The 21,223-nt window shown below is 37.1% G+C and overlaps 1 protein-coding gene across 1 annotated transcript in view; it reads left to right on the top strand.

Annotated features, from left to right (window-relative positions):
* Positions 1-795: 795 nt before the first annotated feature.
* LOC120419772 (nose resistant to fluoxetine protein 6-like) overlaps positions 796-21,223 on the top strand; it is a 34,158-nt gene continuing 13,730 nt past the window's right edge. The window contains exon 1 of the mRNA XM_039582602.2: positions 796-2,148. Coding sequence (XP_039438536.1) covers positions 1,785-2,148 — 364 coding nt within the window. The 5' untranslated portion in view covers positions 796-1,784. The remainder of the gene's footprint in view (positions 2,149-21,223) is intronic.

The raw sequence follows: 21,223 nt of genomic DNA on the forward strand, positions 1-21,223 counted from the left end.
TGAAAGTAAGAAAATTAGAGGTACATTTTTTTCCATGATTCGATTTTCTGAAGCTGTTGACATCAACGAACAATAAAAAAATCGTGTGATCGAGTATGGACATTGCTTGCACAGTGGTACAATTTTAAACCATCTGCGATCTTAATTAAGGGGAGTTGGAGATTAGAAGGCCAGAAAAAATACCTAATGATATTGTACCTTAGACTAAATAAGTCTTTTTGAGCAACTTTCAACAAAACTAATCATTGTTTTTCCCTTTTATGTTTTTGATAATTTCGCAAAAATTGCCTTAATCACTAGCGTGACGTATTAATTATAACCTGAAAAAGGATTGGATTACAAACAGCAAATTTAAAACATAACTATTTAGTAAAGTATCATACTTCTCCATCAGTTCAAATTCAATTGAAACCACCTGCATTGCCTCTCTCTCTCATTCTCTCTTCTTTTAGAATTCCTCTCACACAGAGCGTAAAGTAAAATTCCAAAGAGAAAATATATCATCTTAGTAGCCGGCACATCTCGCTCACGTTCTCTTCCCCAGCATAAACCAAGAAAGAAAATCTGGCTGTCCAGAATCCCACAGAGCTCTCTGATCTACTAGCTGACCCATGTGCGCTTGATCGAGAGCGAAAGTTTGCGCGCTCTCGCCACACGCCAAACAGCGAGCGAGAGAGAGAGCTTTTGCGCAGCTACTACGATCTTGCGTGCGCTCCAACTTGATCTTCTCCCGCACGTAGTTGGTTCACCAAGCGCAGCATAGTCTTATTTTTGGGGGAGCTTTTTTTCGGGCCCGGGCCACGGTGTGTCGTGCAGTCGCTCCGCGTCCACAGTCATTTCGGTAGTGTTTTTGTTGTGTGTCCCCCTGGCTAGGCCAATGCTAGGCGGGCTTGACGCTGGAGCGCTCGACCCGACCCGAGTCAGTCCGTTGGTGATCGCGTTCGCAGCTGGTCGACGTAACTCGTGGTCTGTGGTTGGCGTGTCTCATCCGAAACGCATCAATCTGAGCTGAACAGCTCTTCATAATCGACCGTCCGCCGTCGGTTGCACCTTAATTGATCGATTGCCGTTGGCGGGACAGGATCATCGGTGTGGTCGTCTTCGTGGCGAACAAGTAGTCGCTGGATAGTGAGAGTGATTTGGTACGATCAGTAATACCGAGAGATTACGCGCGGCCCGTAGCGTGGTTGTAGATCTTGTCGCGTGAGGAGAGTGAAAAGAAGGCTAAACGACGACGCGGAATTTTCTTTGGTGTGTTTTTTTTTGTTTCATTTTTTGAAATCGCGTGTCCGTACAGCTGAACCGAGACAGGCAGTCCGCAGTGGGTCATTTCTTGGCCTGGTCTGGACCGACGAGAGGGGAGGTGATAATAAATATTACGTAAGGAAGTGAGCCGAAATTCGGTCGGCCAAGTCTGCAAATGAGAGAAAGAGCAGATGAAGGTGAACCGCGATAAAGAGAGGTGAAACAATATCTCCCAAAAAAAAAGAAGGTGTATTACTCAATGAAAGAAGCCTGTTCCGGCTGGTCCACATATCGGTTCAAGAAGTGGTGGCCACGAGGGTGTTTCCCAAGCCTGTGCCAGTGAAAATGTGCAACTGAGCGACGGATTATGCGTTGCCAACAGTGAGTGTGAGTGTGTGATTCATCTGTGCTGCATCGGAGAGTGCAAGAGAGTGCATCGAAAGAAGATCAACGCGCGAAAAGTAGGTGAACGTCGACGGTGGTTTTGGATCAATTAGTGAAGAAACAAGCGGCAGCTGAAGAAAGAAGCAAGTGCAATCATGGTCTCAACCAGGCTAGCGATCGTGACGGTTGTCGTCCTGGTCGTTGTAGCTACGACGGCAACCTCCGTCAACGGAACCAATTACCGTCGGTTGGCCCCACAGCCGACGCCACCCCGGAATGAAACCGGCTGCGGGGGCAAGTTCTGTGGCCATCAGAAGAAGACCAAGGGCGCCCAAAGTGGGGCCGGGATGATTCTGGGTGGGACCAGGGCGTTGCGCAGTAAGGAGATCCTCCAGCACACCTCGGTCATCTACGGGTTGATTTCGATCGCCGAGCCGGGTGAGCTGTCGGAACTGTGCTACGACGAGCTGCAGCAGATCTACGAAGGGATTCAGCAGAAGGAGATTTGGGCGCTGAAAGGTTGGTAGATTTTGAGAAGGTGTAATGCGTTTTATTGTACTGCTTGGCTTAGATGATACTGTTAAAAGTAAAATGCTGAAGCAATAACAAATGTCAATAACAAATGCAATAACAAATCATAAAAATCATTGTTCAATTAATAACGCATACATGAGCGTTAAGAAATATATTGTTAATTAGTAACAATAGATTTTACACATTTTTCAATGACAATATAATGTGGTATTTTGCTTGCTTCTTAATTTTTTGAAGAAATTGTGATAGAGTACACAGAAAAAAATAATGTAAATTTGGAAGCTGTAATTTTTGAAGGTTGAATATTACCTCGTTTATGATGTAATTTTACCTCAATTTAGACTGAAAAAGTGACATTACACCAGAAAAGTGGTAAAATTACACATTTCCAGAGGTAAAATTACACCTTTTTTCTGACTTAAAAGATGTACCCCTTCCCAGATGTAATATTACCATGATTTTTTTTTCTGTGTAGAAGAAATGGGAGGAAGAGTGTGGGGTAATTTACAATAACTTTATTAATTTATCTGAAAATGAAAGTTTAAAAAATTTCCTCCTTCATTTTTAAGGGGTTACATACATGTAAATCGGCAAAAATGTCAGAGGTTGGTTTGAGCACAAACTTAAACTTTTTTTAAATCTGTTTTCAGGACATTAAAATATACATTTTCAACTATAAACAAAATAAATTTGAAGACATTTGGTTGTATCATTTCTGAGATGCAGCTATATGAAGTTAGCATTTTCGAAAAACGGGTGCCACGATATTTCAACACTACACTAACCAAATCGGCTCAAAATTTTGTTGAAGACTCGTTAAACCGGTTCTGTGTTCATGACGAAGGCCGATTTTCAAAAAGTTTATTTTGAAAAAAGATAAAAAAAAGTATTCGATTTTGTATTTTTTTTAATGCAAAATTTCAAAATCGGGCTTCGTTATGCACACGAGATATGTCTTGCGAGTCTTCACCCCAAATTTCATCCAATTGGGGACTTAAGCCCTATGTCAATTTTTATGTACAACGGTAAAAAATACGATCAAAAACCATTTCTGATCACTTTTTTTCATTTTAATGCAAAAAAAAAAATAATTGCAAGACAACATGTTTTCAATGGATCAACTATGGTCCCCATGGGACGAGCTGTCAAGTAGGAACTTTTCTGTCAAGAAGGACCGCGAGGTTAATTTTTCAAAATTGATTAAAAAATCCATATCAAACTCTTTTTGGTCGTACAAAGGGTCATTGTACTCATAAAAATAAGCTTTATCGCTGTAAACAATAATATCAGTAATCTAAGCTTTATTTTAGAACCCAATTTGGTCCATCTCATCTCGAGATATCGTGGCACCCGTAAATCAGCTCTGTGTTCAGAGAAAAACGTTCGGCTTAAATCGTATGTAACTTTCAGGAGTGATTGAAAATCATCTATTAAGTTGATTTAATAAATTTTCTGAAACATGAAATTTTGTGATTCTAACCCCTTAAATAGAAAAAATAATAATTTTAAATTATATTTCACAGTACATTTTTTATACAAATAAATGTTTCATATCTTCAGTTGTTGGTAGAAATGGGAATTTACATAAGGATGTACGCATTCAAAATTTGGAAAATGTAAAAAATGCGAGTTAATTAGGCTAGTTTAAAAAAAAGTCGATTATCTTGCTGTCGATCTTCCCGATATTAATATTGCTCAATCTGTCAATACAATTTTTAGTCCCTTCAAAACATGCTTTGATTTATTCATTCTATAATTTGATATCTTCCGCTCTTGATGGTCCCTTCAATACCGACGCACAGAGAGTCTACTATATCAAATAGTCCAAAATGTTCGTTGAAATTTTACAATTTGAAAATCGTCTATCTTTTTAGCTGCAGCCGATTTGAAAAATAGCCAAACATTGAAGCCCTGTGTATCAAAACACGTGCAAAGATCTGACCTTTATGCCAGTGATATTGAAAATAAACATTTTAGTAGCCAATCAGTAGTCATTTAAAACAAAAAATCTCTGTGAAAAGTAATTTTTGTTGCATCCTAATATGCAATTTTTGAAAAAATAATTATGTGAACATAGAAAAAAAAAATTTCTTTGATTCATAATTCATAATTTGTTGTTCACAATTCTCAACTAAATGTCATGTTGGCATGACGAAGAATTAACGGACCATAGCATAGCGTCATTTAGATCGAGCTTTACATTACATGCTTCGCTGGTTCCGAATTGCTATGTGTACTTTTTGATAAACTCACACTAATCGTTTTTTAATTGTTCTAGTCAAATTGGTTGATTTTGTTCATCTTATCTGCTTTAAAATGGGAACAAAGAATTATAGTTACATTTGTTGTGTGGAATCCTGAAAAACTATCTTCTAATGCGTATGACATCAATCATTTGAATGATCATGCAGAGTGAATGTATTTTTTGAATAAATTAAATATCTATCAAAAGTGTTTGCTTGTTTGAATCATACGATCATAATTCCCCTATCTCAAAAGATTGATCATAGTCGCGGAAATTTGCATCGAACTTGAAAAATTACTCCCCATGAGCAATCCTTGAGACATTGTCAAACATTGGCTAACCGGCTCGATGATCGATCATCAATTTCGCCACACCTTCTCGTTAGGTCTAATGGACCAGGCTTCTTCCGAACAATAGGCTAATTAAAAATTATGCTCAACTGTTGACTGTTGTTGACTTTGAGCTGCTCAACCATGTTCTAATACGCCGCTTTGAAAATATTGAAAATCTGCTGCTGGTTGCCATTTCCAGCCACCGACCGACCTCCAACAATGGACCAAGGCTCGAGATTACGAAAAAGTCGGCTTCTTTCTTCACGCTGCTTCTCGAAGTCACCGCGGCGACGGTCTTCACGTCGTGGTCGCGGTTCAAAGTTTGAATTGATTGAAAGCTCTCCCCGACTTTGCTCGCGCGCTAAATTGAACGATTGGGTCAGAATTTTTGTTTTGTTTTCCCTCCCCCTTTCCTCACAAATAACTGACGTTCACAGACAGTCAGACACGGCACCGGGCCTCACCATGGAGATTTGTGCAACTCACACCTGCACTTTGGACACCTTGGGAGTTCGTCCGACCGTCCGTCGTAGTCCACCTGAGCTGAGCTTTAATGCACTCTGCGCCGTCGCGTGTGTGGGTCAACAATTCTCCCTTTGTCAATGGCAGTAGGCGGCGTCGCGACGGCGGTGCGCAATTAAGGGTTCCTTTGGACGACGAACTGCAATTGACCGACGGTGGCGTCAATCACGAAGGTAACGGATTCAGACGGCAGATGTGAGGCAAGACTCCTCGGACAAGGATTGGTTAACGTACTGAATTTTAGTTTTAATGAAAAAATAAGCGGATACCTTTTGTTTTTTTATGATACTTGTTTTTTTTTATATTTGCATTTTTAGAGTATTTTTTTAACGGACAACCAGAGCTTTTGCACCCTGATTTTTGTCACAGGCATTTTAGTATCTTCAAAACTTATTTGGTCTTTTCAATAAAAAACGCTGCAAAATGTTAATAAAAATTTAAGGATTTCTCAAATATCTTTACAAAAATAATGCTTGATTTTATCTGCCGAAACAAATAAGTCAGGGGAAAATTTCGTATGTTTGGCAGGTTAAGCACTCCAAACTTCATCCAATTTGGCGATTTTCACTATTTTAACAACTAATTTTTGCGAAACTTTTGACAGAAACTTGCTTGCTCTTTTCTTATTGAGATATTTATCACTTAATTTGAAAACGCTTTTAATGAACTGTAATTGAATGTGAAAGTGCTGATATGACAACGCTGGAATTAGATGCTGTTCGCATGATAATCGAAAAAATCCATATTTTTCAAACATGTTCTACGTTTTTTTATGTTGGACAAGAAAAGCATGAAAAATCGAAAACTTCTAAACATAATCTATTTATTTTTTCAACTCAAAGTTATTTTTGAATAGTTCTCTTGATTTTTGCAAATTATTTGCTATTTTGAAGTTTTTTTTTGTTGATTTATTTTTTTATTTTTTTTAATTGGACTCAAAAAAAAAAACAACTTTTATGCCATAGTTTCGTCTTAAAATAAAATCATACCTCAAAACCCCGTTTTCGAGTTTGCTACGTAAAATTTTCCTGGAAATCTGAAGAAAAAATATATTTTCCGACCTAGGCGCTTTGGTCCCGAGAACTTCAAAACAGCAGTCCCGAGAACTTCAAACAGCAAGAGTCCTAGACAGCTAAAATCGGTGGAAATGACGCAAAGTCATGATTTTTTTTAAATAGTGGTTTTTGCAAAACTCGTTGAAAATTGCAATGTTTTAGACCACTTAAAACCAAACAAAAAAATACGGACTACTTTGACTGAATTTATATTGGGTAATTCTCCGCCAACTCACACAGCAGTTGCCCCGACCCCTCTTCGATTTGCGTGAAACTTTGTCCTAAGGGGTAACTTTTGTCCCTGATCACGAATCCGAGGTCCGTTTTTTGATATCTCGTGACGGAGGGGCGGTACGACCCCTTCCATTTTTAAACATGCGAAAAAAGAGGTGTTTTTCAATAATTTGCAGCCTGAAACGGTGATGAGATAGAAATTTGGTGTCAAAGGGACTTTTATGTAAAATTAGACGCCCGATTTGATGGCGTACTCAGAATTCCGAAAAAACGTATTTTTCATCGAAAAAAACACTAAAAAAGTTTTAAAAATTCTCCCATTTTCCGTTACTCGACTGTAAAAATTTTTGGAACATGTCATTTTATGGGAAATTTAATGTACTTTTCGAATCTACATTGTCCCAGAAGGGTCATTTTTTCATTTAGAACAAAATTTTTCATTTTAAAATTTCGTGTTTTTTCTAACTTTGCAGGGTTATTTTTTAGAGTGTAACAATGTTCTACAAAATTGTAGAGCAGACAATTACAAAAATTTTGATATATAGACATAAGGGGTTTGCTTATAAACATCACGAGTTATCGCGATTTTACGAAAAAAAGTTTTGAAAAAGTTGGTCGTCATCGATCATGGCCGTTCATGGTCACCCGCGACAGACACGGACGACGAAACAAAGAGAAACGCTAAAAGTAACTTTTTCAAAACTTTTTTTCGTAAAATCGCGATAACTTGTGATGTTTATAAGCAACCCCCATATGTCTATATATCAAAATTTTTGTAATTGTCTGCTCTACAACTTTGTAGAACATTGTTACACTCTAAAAAATAACCCTGCAAAGTTAGAAAAAACACGAAATTTTAAAATGAAAAATTTTGTTCTAAATGAAAAAATGACCCTTCTGGGACAATGTAGATTCGAAAAGAACATTAAATTTCCCATAAAATGACATGTTCCAAAATTTTTTACAGTCGAGTAACGGAAAATGGGAGAATTTTTAAAACTTTTTTAGTGTTTTTTTCGATGAAAAATACGTTTTTTCGGAATTCTGAGTACGCCATCAAATCGGGCGTCTAATTTTACATAAAAGTCCCTTTGACACCAAATTTCTATCTCATCACCGTTTCAGGCTGCAAATTATTGAAAAACACCTCTTTTTTCGCATGTTCAAAAATGGAAGGGGTCGTACCGCCCCTCCGTCACGAGATATCAAAAAACGGACCTCGGATTCGTGATCAGGGACAAAAGTTACCCCTTAGGACAAAGTTTCACGCAAATCGAAGAGGGGTCGGGGCAACTTTTCCCGATTTCGTGTGAGTTGGTAGAGAATTACCCTATTCTATAGTTTTTTTTTTGTGTTTTGCTCTAATTTTTCAGATTTAACCCATGAAAACTGTTAAAATAAACTTGGAAAAGATCCTCAAAAAAAATGCTTTTTTATTTTGTTTTTTTTATTGATTTATTTTTGCCTTCCTCACTGAGGTAAGGCTATAATCCTGCTCTAAAAATGAACTTTCTATTTAAAGCTCCTAGACCCACCTTCATGTATACATATCTACTCAGAATCGAAAACTGAACAAATGTCTGTGTGTGTGTATGTGTGTGTGTATGTGTGTGTGTATGTGTGTGTGTATGTGTGTGTGTATGTGTGTGTATGTATGTATGTGACCAAAATTCTCACTGAGTTTTCTCAGCACTGGCTGAACCGATTTTGATCGAACCAGTTGCATTCGACTTGGTTTAGGGTCTCATACATCGCTATTGAATTGTTTGAAGTTTCGATAAGTAGTTCAAAAGTTATGCATAAAAATGTGTTTTCACAAATACCCGGATCTCATTTATATGCATGTAAACGATGTCCGGATCCATCATCCGACCCATCGTTGGTTAGGTAATTGAAAGGCCTTTCCAATGAGTCCAAGACATTGAAGATCTGGCAACCCTGTCTCGAGTTATGACCACTTAAGTGATATTTATGTACTTTTTTGAAGCCGGATCTCACTTAAATGTATGTAAACTATGTCCGGATCCATCATCCGACCCATCGTTGGTTAGGCAATTGAGAGGCCTTTCCAATGAGTCCAAAACATTGAAGATCTGGCAACCCTGTCTCGAGTTATGACCACTTAAGTGATATTTATGTACTTTTTTGAAGCCGGATCTCACTTAAATGTGTGTAAACTATGTCTGGATCCATCATCCGACCCATCGTTGGTTAGGTAATTAAAAGGCCTTTCCAATGAGTCCAAGACATTGAAGATCTGGCAACCCTGTCTCGAGTTATGACCACTTAAGTGATATTTATGTACTTTTTTGAAGCCCGATCTCACTTAAATGTATGTAAACTATGTCCGGATCCATCATGTTACCCATCGTTGGTTAGGTAATTGAAAGGCTTTCCAATGAGTCCAAAACATTGAAGATCTGGCAACCCTGTCTCGAGTTATGACCACTTAAGTGATATGTATGCACTTTTTTGAAGCCGGATCTCACTTAAATGTATGTAAACTATGTCTGGATCCATCATCCGACCCATCGTTGGTTAGGTAATTAAAAGGCCTTTCCAAGATCTGGCAACCCTGTCTCCAGTTATGACCACTTAAGTGATATTTATGTACTTTTTTGAAGCCGGATCTCACTTCAATGTATGTAAACTATGTCCGGATCCATCATCCGACCCATCGTTGGTTAGGTAATTGAAAGGCCTTTCCAAAGAGTCCAAAACATTGAAGATCTGGCTACCCTGTCTCGAGTTATGACCACATAAGTTATACATTGTGTTCTTTTTTCTGGATCTAAAAAAATGATGAAACCACTCATATACCCATTTTTGTTAAAAAGTGAGGAAGGCATCAACCACATAGGTGGATTAAGTTAGTTTTTATTTTTGTTTTAATTGGACTCAAAAAAACAACTTTTATACCATAGTTTCGTCTAAAAATAAAATTATACCTCAAAACCCCGTTTTCGAGTTTGCTACGTAAAATTTTCCTGGAAATCTGAAGAAAAAAAATATTTTCCGACCTAGGCACTTTGGTCCGAGAACTTCAAAATAGCAGTCCCGAGAACTTCAAACAGCAAAGGGTCCAAGACAGCTAAAAGCGGTGGAAATGACGCGAAGTCATGATTTTTTTTAAATAGTGGTTTTTGCAAAACTCGTTGAAAATTGCAATGTTTTAGACCACTTAAAACCAAACAAACATAGATCTAGGGTTTTTTCTCAATATTTATATTCCCTAAAAGAGTCCCGCCCGTGTGGATCAATCGGACCGCGCACTGGACTCACAATCCAGAGGTCGCAGGTTCGAATCCCGCGGCGGGCGCTCTAAAATTCTTTGTGTAAATATGGGTATTCGGCGCCGTCGCTCCGTGCCATACTTTCATACACTTAGGAGCCCAGGGCGGCGAAGTCCTTGTAGATAAAAGGAAGACACTAGTGGTTGGTACTAGCAATGGTGGCCGACAGCTATAAAGTCAACTTCGTTTTTTAAAAGAGCACTCAGCTAGCAAAATCTAAACGTAGAAATATTTACTCTCCCTGCAAAGGCTTATGAATTGATCTCAGTTGAAAGGTTCTCCAAATCTCTGAATTGCAAATGTATCATCCTGGAACAGAACTGCTAAATTCTAATAAAAAGACAATTTGAATTGACTGCTTTGACTAAATTTATATTCTTTAGTTTTTTGTGTTTTGCTTTAATTTTTCAGATTTAACCCATGAAAACTGTTAAAATAAACTTGGAAAAGATCCTGAAAAAAAAATGGTTGGCACATTTCTGTTTCTAAGTTGGTTGTACCTGAATTACCTCTTAATTTTATCAATATTTGCCCTTACTTCAAATAGCTTGGAATAATTTTCAAATTTCAAAACCTCATGAAATCCTGTTTAAAATAATATTTCAAACTCTTGAAATCCCTCAAATATGTTGATTATGTATCAAAATAGTGTCGAAAAGAGATGGCAAAAAACTTAAAAAAAAAAAACTTTGGTAGCACTAAAATTTGGTAAAATGTGGAATGGTTTTTAGCAAATGATTTTTAATAGGAGATTAGTTCTCTGAAATAAAAATAAATTACTTTAACTTAATACAATATTTCTCTTATTTACTGCGTCAATGTTTTTTTTTTAATATTTATTAAGAGCGCATAGTTCAATCATTTTTTAAACTGAATCAATCAACTGAATAATTAATCGTGCATAATAATCCAAATTGTACATGTAATTAAATATTCACATGTATTAAAAATGGGTGGGTCTCGTGGCGCAGGGGTAGCGGCTTCGGCTGCCGATCCCGATGATGCTATGAGACGCGGGTTCGATTCCCGCCTTATCCACTGAGCTTCTATCGGATGGTGAAGTAAAACGTCGGTCCCGGTTTCTCCTGTCTCGTCAGAGGCGCTGGAGCAGAAATCCCACGTTAGAGGAAGGCCATGCCCCGGGGGGCGTAGTGCCAATAGTTTCGTTTTTATGTATTAAAAATAATTATAGCTTTTTTAAACTAAGAATTTTATCAAGATACCTCAGAACAGTGTTGCCATTTTTTTAATTTGTGACCTATTCGAAAATTTCGTCAAAAACATGATTACATTGTAAATAAATGTAGTTTCAACAATTTATGTTTATCATAATTTTTATAATACAGTTTCGAAAAGTTGTATAAATTCCAACAACATTAGAATGGGTTGCCAGATCTCCAATGTGTTTATTTTCAATAAAAGTTCTATCAAACATCTCAGGTGGACATCGGTGGACTACAAAAAGTCAAGGCTGAGCAGCTATACTCCTTAATCCTCGTATCCTTACTCAAAGAACATGGACAATATATTTGAAGTTTCGCTTATTTCCTTAAACAAAATACTTTCATTTCCTGCGGAACCACCTTGAAGTTTAAACTGCACCGTTCGCACATTTGAAAATCCTGTCAAATTAATCGTTCCACTGATTGACCTCACAGCCGTGACAAGTCAAAACGGTTCAACACGTCAATGTGTGTTAAACGCTTAGTTCCTCCCATCTCAGCAACCGGCAAAAAAAAATATACAAACCTTATAGACATTTAGGTTTCCCGGCCGTCATTTCGAATGACAATCGAATGGTTTGAATTTGCTTCCCAATTAGTGGACCATGAATTAACATATTGCCGTCGTTGACGTGTTGGCGACGAAAGATGCTGGCTGCATTCTTCGAAGTGGTCCGAACTAGGCTTGCACCGTATTTGGGCAGGCCGAAATTCAATGAAGCGAAATATGACAAGCCGTAGACGAATCTGTGCAAAAAAAAAAATCAACGCAACGCAGTAGGCCGATGAAACACGACTGGACAGGAAGGGGCAACGCAAGGGTCTGCACGCGGAATTGATATCAAGGTGGCCTACATGGCCTACTGCGAGAGTTCAAGCGGTGGAAGTCACACGAAATGACGTAAGTGACAATTTGGATTTAGGGCAATGTTTAATCAGTATCGATACTACAATCCAACTACAGTTAGCAGAGTTTTTACTGATTTGAGATTAATGTTGAGGAACGAGGATGCAGAAGCTACCTTGAAGGCATGTCTTGTTTCCGGTTTTGTTCTCTGATTCATAATGATTAATCGATCACAGCCAAGGAAGACTGCATTGCATAGTTCGGCAAATGCTGCGTCCATGAACTGTCTGAACTCTATTATGCCTTATTTGTTTATGGTTCTTAAGTCTGTTTTGAATATTTGAAAACATCACTGGATTGTGTTTGAGTCGCTAAAGTATCAAAATTCCAATGATGACGAGATGCACCCACATTGGCGTGGGATATCCAATTTTATAGTTATGAATCCACCAATTCCTATAGCTTTAACCGTTATATCTATCCCTTTCGAATTGCCGTTGACCCTAAAGGGACAAATTTTAGGTGGATTATTGCTGAGAGTAAAACCAATCTGACCAGCAACCAGCCGGTTGGAGTCAAAAGTGATAACTCGGCGCTATGCAACTTGTAGGTAGGAGGGTTTTTCGGAGTTGTTTGGTCACTTTCTATTTTTCGGGCATTTTTGTTCCTAGTGTAGCATACGTGACATATAACGCGCGCGTAGAGTGGTTCTGGGTGTACCGTAGCATAGAGGTGATTTGTATCATATGTTTGTCTCGAAACAAAAAAAAATAAAAATAGATTAAAATTGAAATAACAAGCCATGGTCTCAACATTTGAATTAAAAAAGTATTTTTAAGTGCATTTTACACCTGTCCGTTTGTTTTGTAATCATTAGTTTTCAAAATATTTAAGTATTGAAGAGATTTACGGTCCTGTACATTGGAATTCCACAAAAAAAATTCAATATTTTTTATCGATTCCAGACATGCTAAACATGATTTTAAACGCAGGAAAATGCTTTTCTAATTGTTTTCAGTTCGTTAGACTTCTATTTGCTTTAAAATGTAGAAGTTTTTTGAAAAAAATAAATAAAATGTTTTGCCCCTTGATTTTTTCGAACCGATTTAAAGGGGGAGGGGGAGGGTCGGCGACATAGACTTTGAAAAATATTTGCAACGGCCTAATCGTAGCTTGGAATAACCCATTTCTTTTTATATATTTTTTTCATTATCAAAATGTTTGGTGTCTTGGGCATAATTGTAGGTATGGATTAGGACTACACTGAAAAAAATGATACACGAAAAAATTATCAATTTTAATCACACTTTTTGTCACTAAAGCCCTATTTGCAACAAAAACATTTTTTACTTATATGTTTTATGCCAACTTTCCAGACCGGGCAAAAAATCTTTGATTTGCTTTTTTGAATCAATACGGATTTTTTCAATAAATCGAATTATTGGTCGCATTAATTATTAAACTTCATTCAAATTAAAATTTAAAATCGAATTTACAATCCAAAAAAGTTTTTGTTGGGCAAAAAAAAAAAATATTGTAAAATAAAAAAAAACTTTTTTATATAGAATATTGTAAAAATGTTTTTTTCGTGTACCTATTTTTACTGAATATTCCTCAACAATGCCTACAACTTTGCCCAAGACATCAAATTGATCAGAAGATTCATTCAAAAGTTAAATATTTTCGAATTTTTGAATGGACAGCTGCCAAAATTTTATGAAGACTTGTATGGATGGTTATTAGGGTGCCCAGAAAAAAATGACCCCCTGCTCCACAAGCGGAAAATGTTTTTTTTTGGGTTTTTATGCTTCTGTGCAAATTTTGCATTGATACCCGAGCCTAAAGCAATTAAAAAAATATTTTTCATGCAAAAGTGGCTATTTTCAAACGCTCATAACTTTTCAGGATGAAGTTTTACAGCTTTGGTCTGTTCTACAAACAAAGAAAAAAAAATTATGGTCATATTCATCAGGAAATGGTGACAGATTTTGTGTCCAAAAAAATGTGTAAAATTATATCAGGAATTGGTGAATATTCACATTTTTACACATTTTTTTATGGAATATTATTACTCAAAAAAGAGGAAATATTCAACCTGCCAAATTTTCAACCTTTCAAAATTTAAATTTTTTTCTGTTAAGTTGGAGAGCATTGAATTTTTAATACGAATCTCACTTTTGGGAATATTTGGATGAAAGTAGGGCACCGTGCAGACCAAACCGTAATAAAGTTGAGTTTTCCATACATTTTTTTCAGTTTTTACCATTCAAACTTCACCTTTGAGTATCAATGGGTAAATGTTGACCGATTTTGCTCATATTTGGCCCAGAGTCCTAAAATAGCTCAATGAACAATAATCAGCTTGTGCAGCGAGGTTTTGAGAAAAAGTCCCATATTCTGGGCACAATAATGGTCATAGAGAAGGCCTCAACAAAGTTTGAGCCCCCCCCCCCCCCCCCAAATTTTGCATTGTCAAATAACGAAAAATGGCAGAATTTGTGAAACATTTTTTTATTTACGCTCCTCCGTCACGAGATATCGAAAAATGGAGCTCGGATTCGTGACCAGGGACAAAAGGGGCTGAATTTTAAAATGCTTTAATATTTTATCTATTTGCATAAATTATTATTTTTCATTTCATTTGATGGGTTACATACATGTAAATCGACAAAAATGTCAGAGGTTGGTTTGAGCACACACTTAAACTTTTTTTTAAATATGTTTTCTGGGCATTAAATTATACATTTTCATTTATTTACAAAACAAATTTGAAGACATTTAGTTGTATCATTGCTGAGATATAGCTATTTGAAGTGAGCAGTTTCAAAAAACGGATGCCTCGATATCTCAACATTGCTTCGACCAAATCGGCTCAAAATTTTGGTGAAGACTCATTAAACCGGTCCCGTGTGCATGAAGAAGGCTGATTTTCAAAAAGTTTATATAAAAAAAAAGATATTTTTTTTGTTTTTCATACAATAAATCGCCAATTTTTGATTTTTGTATTGATTTAAAATGTAAAATTTCAAAATCAAGCTTCGTCATGCACACGGGATATGTCTTGAGAGTCTTAACCCAAAATTTCAGCCAATTTGGTCCGTCCCATCTCGAGATATCGTGGCACCGGTAAATCAACTGGGTGTATAAGGAAAACGCTCAGAAAGTTAGACAGTTTGCCTTGCGGCGCATGGCAAAATTTTGAGCTTGATTCGTCTCTAACTCAGTTAAATCATGAAATATCTTCATGAAACTTTCAGGAGTGATTGAAATTCACCTTTTAAGTAGATTTAATAAATTTTCTGTAATATGAAATTTTGTGATTTTCTACATGTATGTATCCCCTTAATTTGAGATGTGGACTACCATTCAACAGCTGGTTAATTCAAAGTTGGGAACAAAGTTTGCGGGTGCTTAGAGAATCGAGTAAATCTACTGAAGGAAAAAAGTTACAAAATAACCTTCAAAATAACTTCTAGATGCTGGATAGTTTGAGGAAAAGAACCGCACAAATTATAATTTCCCCAGAAATGAACGAAAACTGCAAGAAAATCCCAAATCACTTCCTTCCACGGTAACTCCAGCAGGGAAATACAACGTCATCGTGAGGGGCTCGTTATTGAAGCGGCGACGACGACGGCATCCGATGACGACTAGTCTAACCTGTTGCTGCCATCAAAACACCCGACGACCGCGCGGCGTCACAAATTGTTTTCGCCTAGACCGTCGATCGGTCGGTCGGTGGTCTGACTTCTGACCGTAACTTTGACTATGACCGGGTCCAAATGCCGCGCATTTAACTCCCGTGCACTCATTCACACTCTCTAATTCAATCAAATCAATTGCCTCCAATGAGTTTGCATGCGGTTTTTGTGGTTTGTTTGTTTTTCATTCTACGTTTCTTTTCCATTGTGGGACCATGCCGAGTTGCCTTGCCGGGGCCCACCTACCGCTCCGATCGCCGAAGGTTTCAAGGCCTTCGGGGCAGCTTTTTGGCTTCTTTTTTTTTCTTGAGTAGATTTGTCCAAAATTTTATTGGCCCGGCTGCACCACTAAACTGGTTTTACGGTTGTTTTCGTTCAGTTTTGGTCACCCCCCTCGAAACACGTGAAGATGTTGACGAATCTAACGGACTAGGGTTATGTAATTTCTTGGCAGAGGAAACATGCGTGTGAATAACTCGAGGGGTTCATAATCCGGACTTGGGCTGAGACAGACAGGCGAGGTAATAAGTTATGATCGCAATTTGCATATTTCCGTTAAGCCGGACACTTTCAAATGCCCACGACGCATAGATTCGTGCGATTCGAAGTGTGGCTTTGGGGACAGATTAGCATAGATGAGAAATATATTGGATTTCCCAAAAAAAAGGGGATTCTGTTCCCGTCGATTAAAGTGTGAATTTCGTATGGACGTAAATTAATTGCGATGTGCGTGATAAATTTGAAAAGAATTTTTTTGACTTGTTGCCATGCCAACAATAGGGGAACATCTTTGACATATTGTCAGCTGTGTGCTATCTTGTGACAACGACCATTTAGTACTATTCGAGAAAATCGATTTTTATTATTTGATGATAAATATTTTCAAAACTATGAATGGTAGAGCCAAACTTTTTGAAGCAATCGGTTTGTATACTATCGCTTAACAAACGCTCCAAGTTTCAAATAGTTTGGTTGCACCAGTTAAAAGATACAGTAAATAATGTAAACAAAAATCTGGAAAGCTCGTGTCACAAGTGTGCCTTGAAAGTAAATTTGTACTACGTGTCACAAGTGTGCACAGAATTCCCATACAAACTAAAATAGGCTCAAATCAATAGTTTAACCGACTTAATCAGTATATTTTCAAAAACAAAAGATTGCATTGCCTTCAGAAAATATTTATCAACATAAATTTGTGAAAAACAAGACAAATTTTCCACATTTTCCAACACCATTTATGACGTGTCACAAGTGTGCACGATCATTTTGATGATAAATTGGTCTATGTCACAAGTGTGCATTGCGATATCCGGGAAACGGAAGCGAGTTTCCAAAATCGGGTTAAAGCATCTTGTAGTGTTTGTTAAGTATAGCAAAACGTCATCATTAACTCATTTTCGACCAAAATGGTCTATGTCACAAGATAGCACACAGCTGACGATATGGAGAGTTTTTCACTTAATTATAACTTTAATTTTATACTTGAATATTTAAGGAATTCGCAGATATTTTCGTCACTTTTTGTGAAGTGGTTCCTAATTTACATATGTTCATCCTAAAAAAAAATTATTCTTGGCAGAGGAAACATGAGTGCGAAAAATTCGAAGGGTGCAAAGTCCGGTCTCAAGCTGAAACATACAGAAGAGGAAATAAGTCATGATCCTTGTTATGATCGCAATTTCAATCTATGTGCCAAACCGGACGCTTAAGCCTTAAACACGATTATTCTTAGAACGCAGAACTTTGCGTTTGGTATAATAGTCTGCCTGTCATCGACCACCAAACAAAGCAACCCCTGCAGGGATAGTCAATTTTGTTCATAGCTTTACAAGCGTCCCCGACGGATATGATGCGTTTCTTTGGACAGATTAACATAGATGAGAAATATTTGGGTAACTGCACCCGTTGATAAAAGTGTGAATTTCATATGGATGCAAATTAGGAGCGATGTGCGTGAATCATCTCAAATGAAAATGTTTGATGTGTTGCAATGCAAATGATTGTTGGATTGGTTCAGTTTAAAAATGCTTTGCTCCCAAATAATTTGTTATTGAACTATTACAGTGTTATCTGATTACAGTTCATTTATTTTCATATAAATTTACCTTAGTTTTATTATAAATCATACCTCAACATTTGCGATTTAAAAAGAAATGCGACCAATATTTAAATTTTTTGAAAAAAAAATCCTTATAGATTTAAACATTCATAACTCGGTCAAAGATTTTTTGCACATTCTGAAAAACGTACCAAAAAATGAAAAAAATAAAAATAGTGTTTTTTGCAAATCAAGTTTCAGTGACAAAAAGTGAAATTAAAAATCACCAAAAAATTCAACCGTGTATAATTTTTTCTCAGTGTAGTCCTTATCCAACAACTTTGCCGAAGATACCAAATCGATCAATTAATTCTTTCAAAAGATACAGATTCTTGAATTTTCATACATTAATTTTGACAGCTGCCAAATTTGTATGGAAAATTTTATGGACAATCTAATGATGCAAAATGGTTTCTTTGGGCATACTGAAGGCACCAAAAAGGTTTCAGCCGAATTAAAAATATATATATAAATTAAAAAAACAAATCGAAAAATCTCAGAGAATTGCCCGGGCCGACAGTAATAACAAAATTCATGCCATTTCAATAACAAATACTGTTAAAATAACAAAAAATGTTATAAAATCTTCTTGAAAAATCCATTTTTACATAAGGGTTTAATCACAGCTGATGTTATCATAAAAAAATTTGTTATTGGTCTGATATTGGTTGAAAGCCAAAACAACTTTGGAATAACATGTTTTGTCATGGAAGAATACCTCCAACTGTACTTGGGATGATTGGATTAGTTATTAAAATAACAAAAAATAATAACAAAGATTTGTTCGAAAAATAACTTAAAATGTTATTAGTCTGCTCTTACAATAACAATCCAATAACAAAAAATTCATAACCCGAATAACAAATCTTGTTATAAATAACATTAAATGTTATTGGCCTAGTTTTTTTTAATATCGGAAAATGTTATTCCCAAGTTATTTCCGTCTGCTTGGGTGCTCAGTACATTTTTTGTTGGTCTTGTTCCTCAGACGATTTTACTTACGAAACTTTTTTTTGCTTGTTGGACAAATAAGAACCTCTTAACATAACGAAGTTTTAAGCGAAATAAGAAGGGGTGGTCCGATTTCACTGAAATTTGGGATTCTTGTACTCGCAAAATTTGAGTTTGATCAGAAAAGGTCGACAGTGTCCACTTGGTTTATGGATGGTCTCTAAACAATCAAATAAGAATTTATTCAATATACTTAATTATCATATTCGAGTTCTGCGACCCTTTTTGGCAAATTGTAATGGTTAATAACCTTAAAAATCACTAAATCAAGCAAAACAATGTAAATGGGCTAATGTCGAAGTGTTAACAAGGAGTCTATCCCACTCATGTCAGTTGATACCCAAGTAACATTTTTTTCCAGGAGTTCTACTAGAGCTCTTCAAGATAGCTACAGCATAGCAGTTTGGACCGCGGTAGGATAAAACTCTCTTCAAGTACTCTTCCAAGCTCCTGAAGAAGTTTTGAAGAGAATTTTATCCTACCGCGGTCCAAACTGCTAAGCTGTAGCTATCTTGAAGAGCTCTTGTAGAACTCCTGGAAAAAATGTTACTTGGGACTGACATTAGGGACGAGCAGGACAGACTCTTTGTGTTTTTCTCGACACGTTATCTTGAATTCTTGGAGTACTTTAGACATCATCTTCTGGGGTTGGGTTCGTATAAGTCCAAGGAAGGTTCTTACGCCAAAAAGTTACAACTTTGGCCACTCTGGAACCGATTCCGGAAAATCTGCCAATGGAAAATCTGCCGATTGTATGGGTACGTAAAATGAAATATTGATCACAGGAGGCTGAAAAAGCAAAAGAGCTAAAAACGTCAACAAACGAAAAACTAACTTAATCCACCTATGTGGTTGGTGCCTTCCTCACTTTTTTCCAAAAATGGGTTTGGACACAAATTTCGTCTAATTTCGTTAAGTTTCGGAATACAAAAAACACACATATTACTCAAGGGCTCATAAGTGGCATCTTAGGTGGTCATAGCTTGAGGCAGGGTTACCTGATCTTCAATATTTTAGACTCGTTGGTGAGGTCTTTCGATTACCTAACCAACGATGGGTCGGATGATGGATCCGGACATTGTTTACATACATTTAAGTGAGATCCGGCTATAAAAAAGTACATAAATATCACTAAAGTGGTCAGAACTCGAGACAGGGTTGCCAGATCTTAAATGTTTTAGACTCGTTGGTGAGGTCTTTCGATTACCTAACCAACGCTGGGTCGGATGATGGATCCGGACATTGTTTACATACATTTAAGTGAGATCCGGCTACAAAAAAGTACATAAATATCACTAAAGTGGTCAGAACTCGGGACAGGGTTGCCAGATCTTCAATGTTTTAGACTCGTTGGAAAGGTCTTTCGATTACCTAACCAACGATGGGTCGGATGATGGATTCGGACATTGTTTTCATACATTTAAGTGAGATCCGGCTACAAAAAAGGTACATAAATACCCAAAGTGGTCAGAACTCGAAACAAGGTTGCCAGATCTTCAATGTTTTAGACTCGTTGGGAAGGTCTTTCGATTACCTAACCAACGATGGGTCGGATGATGGATCCGGACGTTGTTTACATACATTTAAGTGAGATCCGGCTACAAAAAAAGTACATAAATATCACTAAAGTGGTCAGAACTCGAGACTAACCAACGATGGGTCGGATGATAGATCCGGACGTTGTTTACATACATTTAAGTGAGATCCGGCTACAAAAAAGTACATAAATATACTAAAGTGGTCAGAACTCGAGACAGGGTTGCCAGATCTTCAATGTTTTAGACTCGTTGGAAAGGTCTTTCGATTACCTAACCAACGCTGGGTCGGATGATGGATCTGGACATTGTTTACATACATTTAAGTGAGATCCGGCTACATAAAAGTACATAAATATCACTAAAGTGGTCAGAACTCGAGACAGGGTTGCCAGATCTTCAATGTTTTAGACTCGTTGGTGAGGTCTTTCGATTACCTAACCAACGATGGGTCGGATGATGGATCCGGACATTGTTTACATACATTTAAGTGAGATCCGGCTACAAAAAAGGTACATAAATACCCAAAGTGGTCAGAACTCGAAACAAGGTTGCCAGATCTTCAATGTTTTAGACTCGTTGGGAAGGTCTTTCGATTACCTAACCAACGATGGGTCGGATGATGGATCCGGACATTGTTTACATACATTTAAGTGAGATCCGGCTACAAAAAAGTACATAAATATCACTAAAGTGGTCAGAACTCGAGACAGGGTTGCCAGATCTTCAATGTTTTAGACTCGTTGGAAAGGTCTTTCGATTACCTAACCAACGATGGGTTGGATGATGGATCCGGACATTGTTTACATACATTTAAGTGAGATCCGGCTACAAAAAAGTACATAAATATCACTAAAGTGGTCAGAACTCGAGACAGGGTTGCCAGATCTTCAATGTTTTAGACTCGTTGGAAAGGTCTTTTGATTACCTAACCAACGCTGGGTCAGATGATGGATCCGGTCAT

The sequence above is a fragment of the Culex pipiens genome, chromosome 3 (assembly GCF_016801865.2).
Source record: "Culex pipiens pallens isolate TS chromosome 3, TS_CPP_V2, whole genome shotgun sequence".
Lineage (NCBI taxonomy): Eukaryota > Metazoa > Arthropoda > Insecta > Diptera > Culicidae > Culex > Culex pipiens.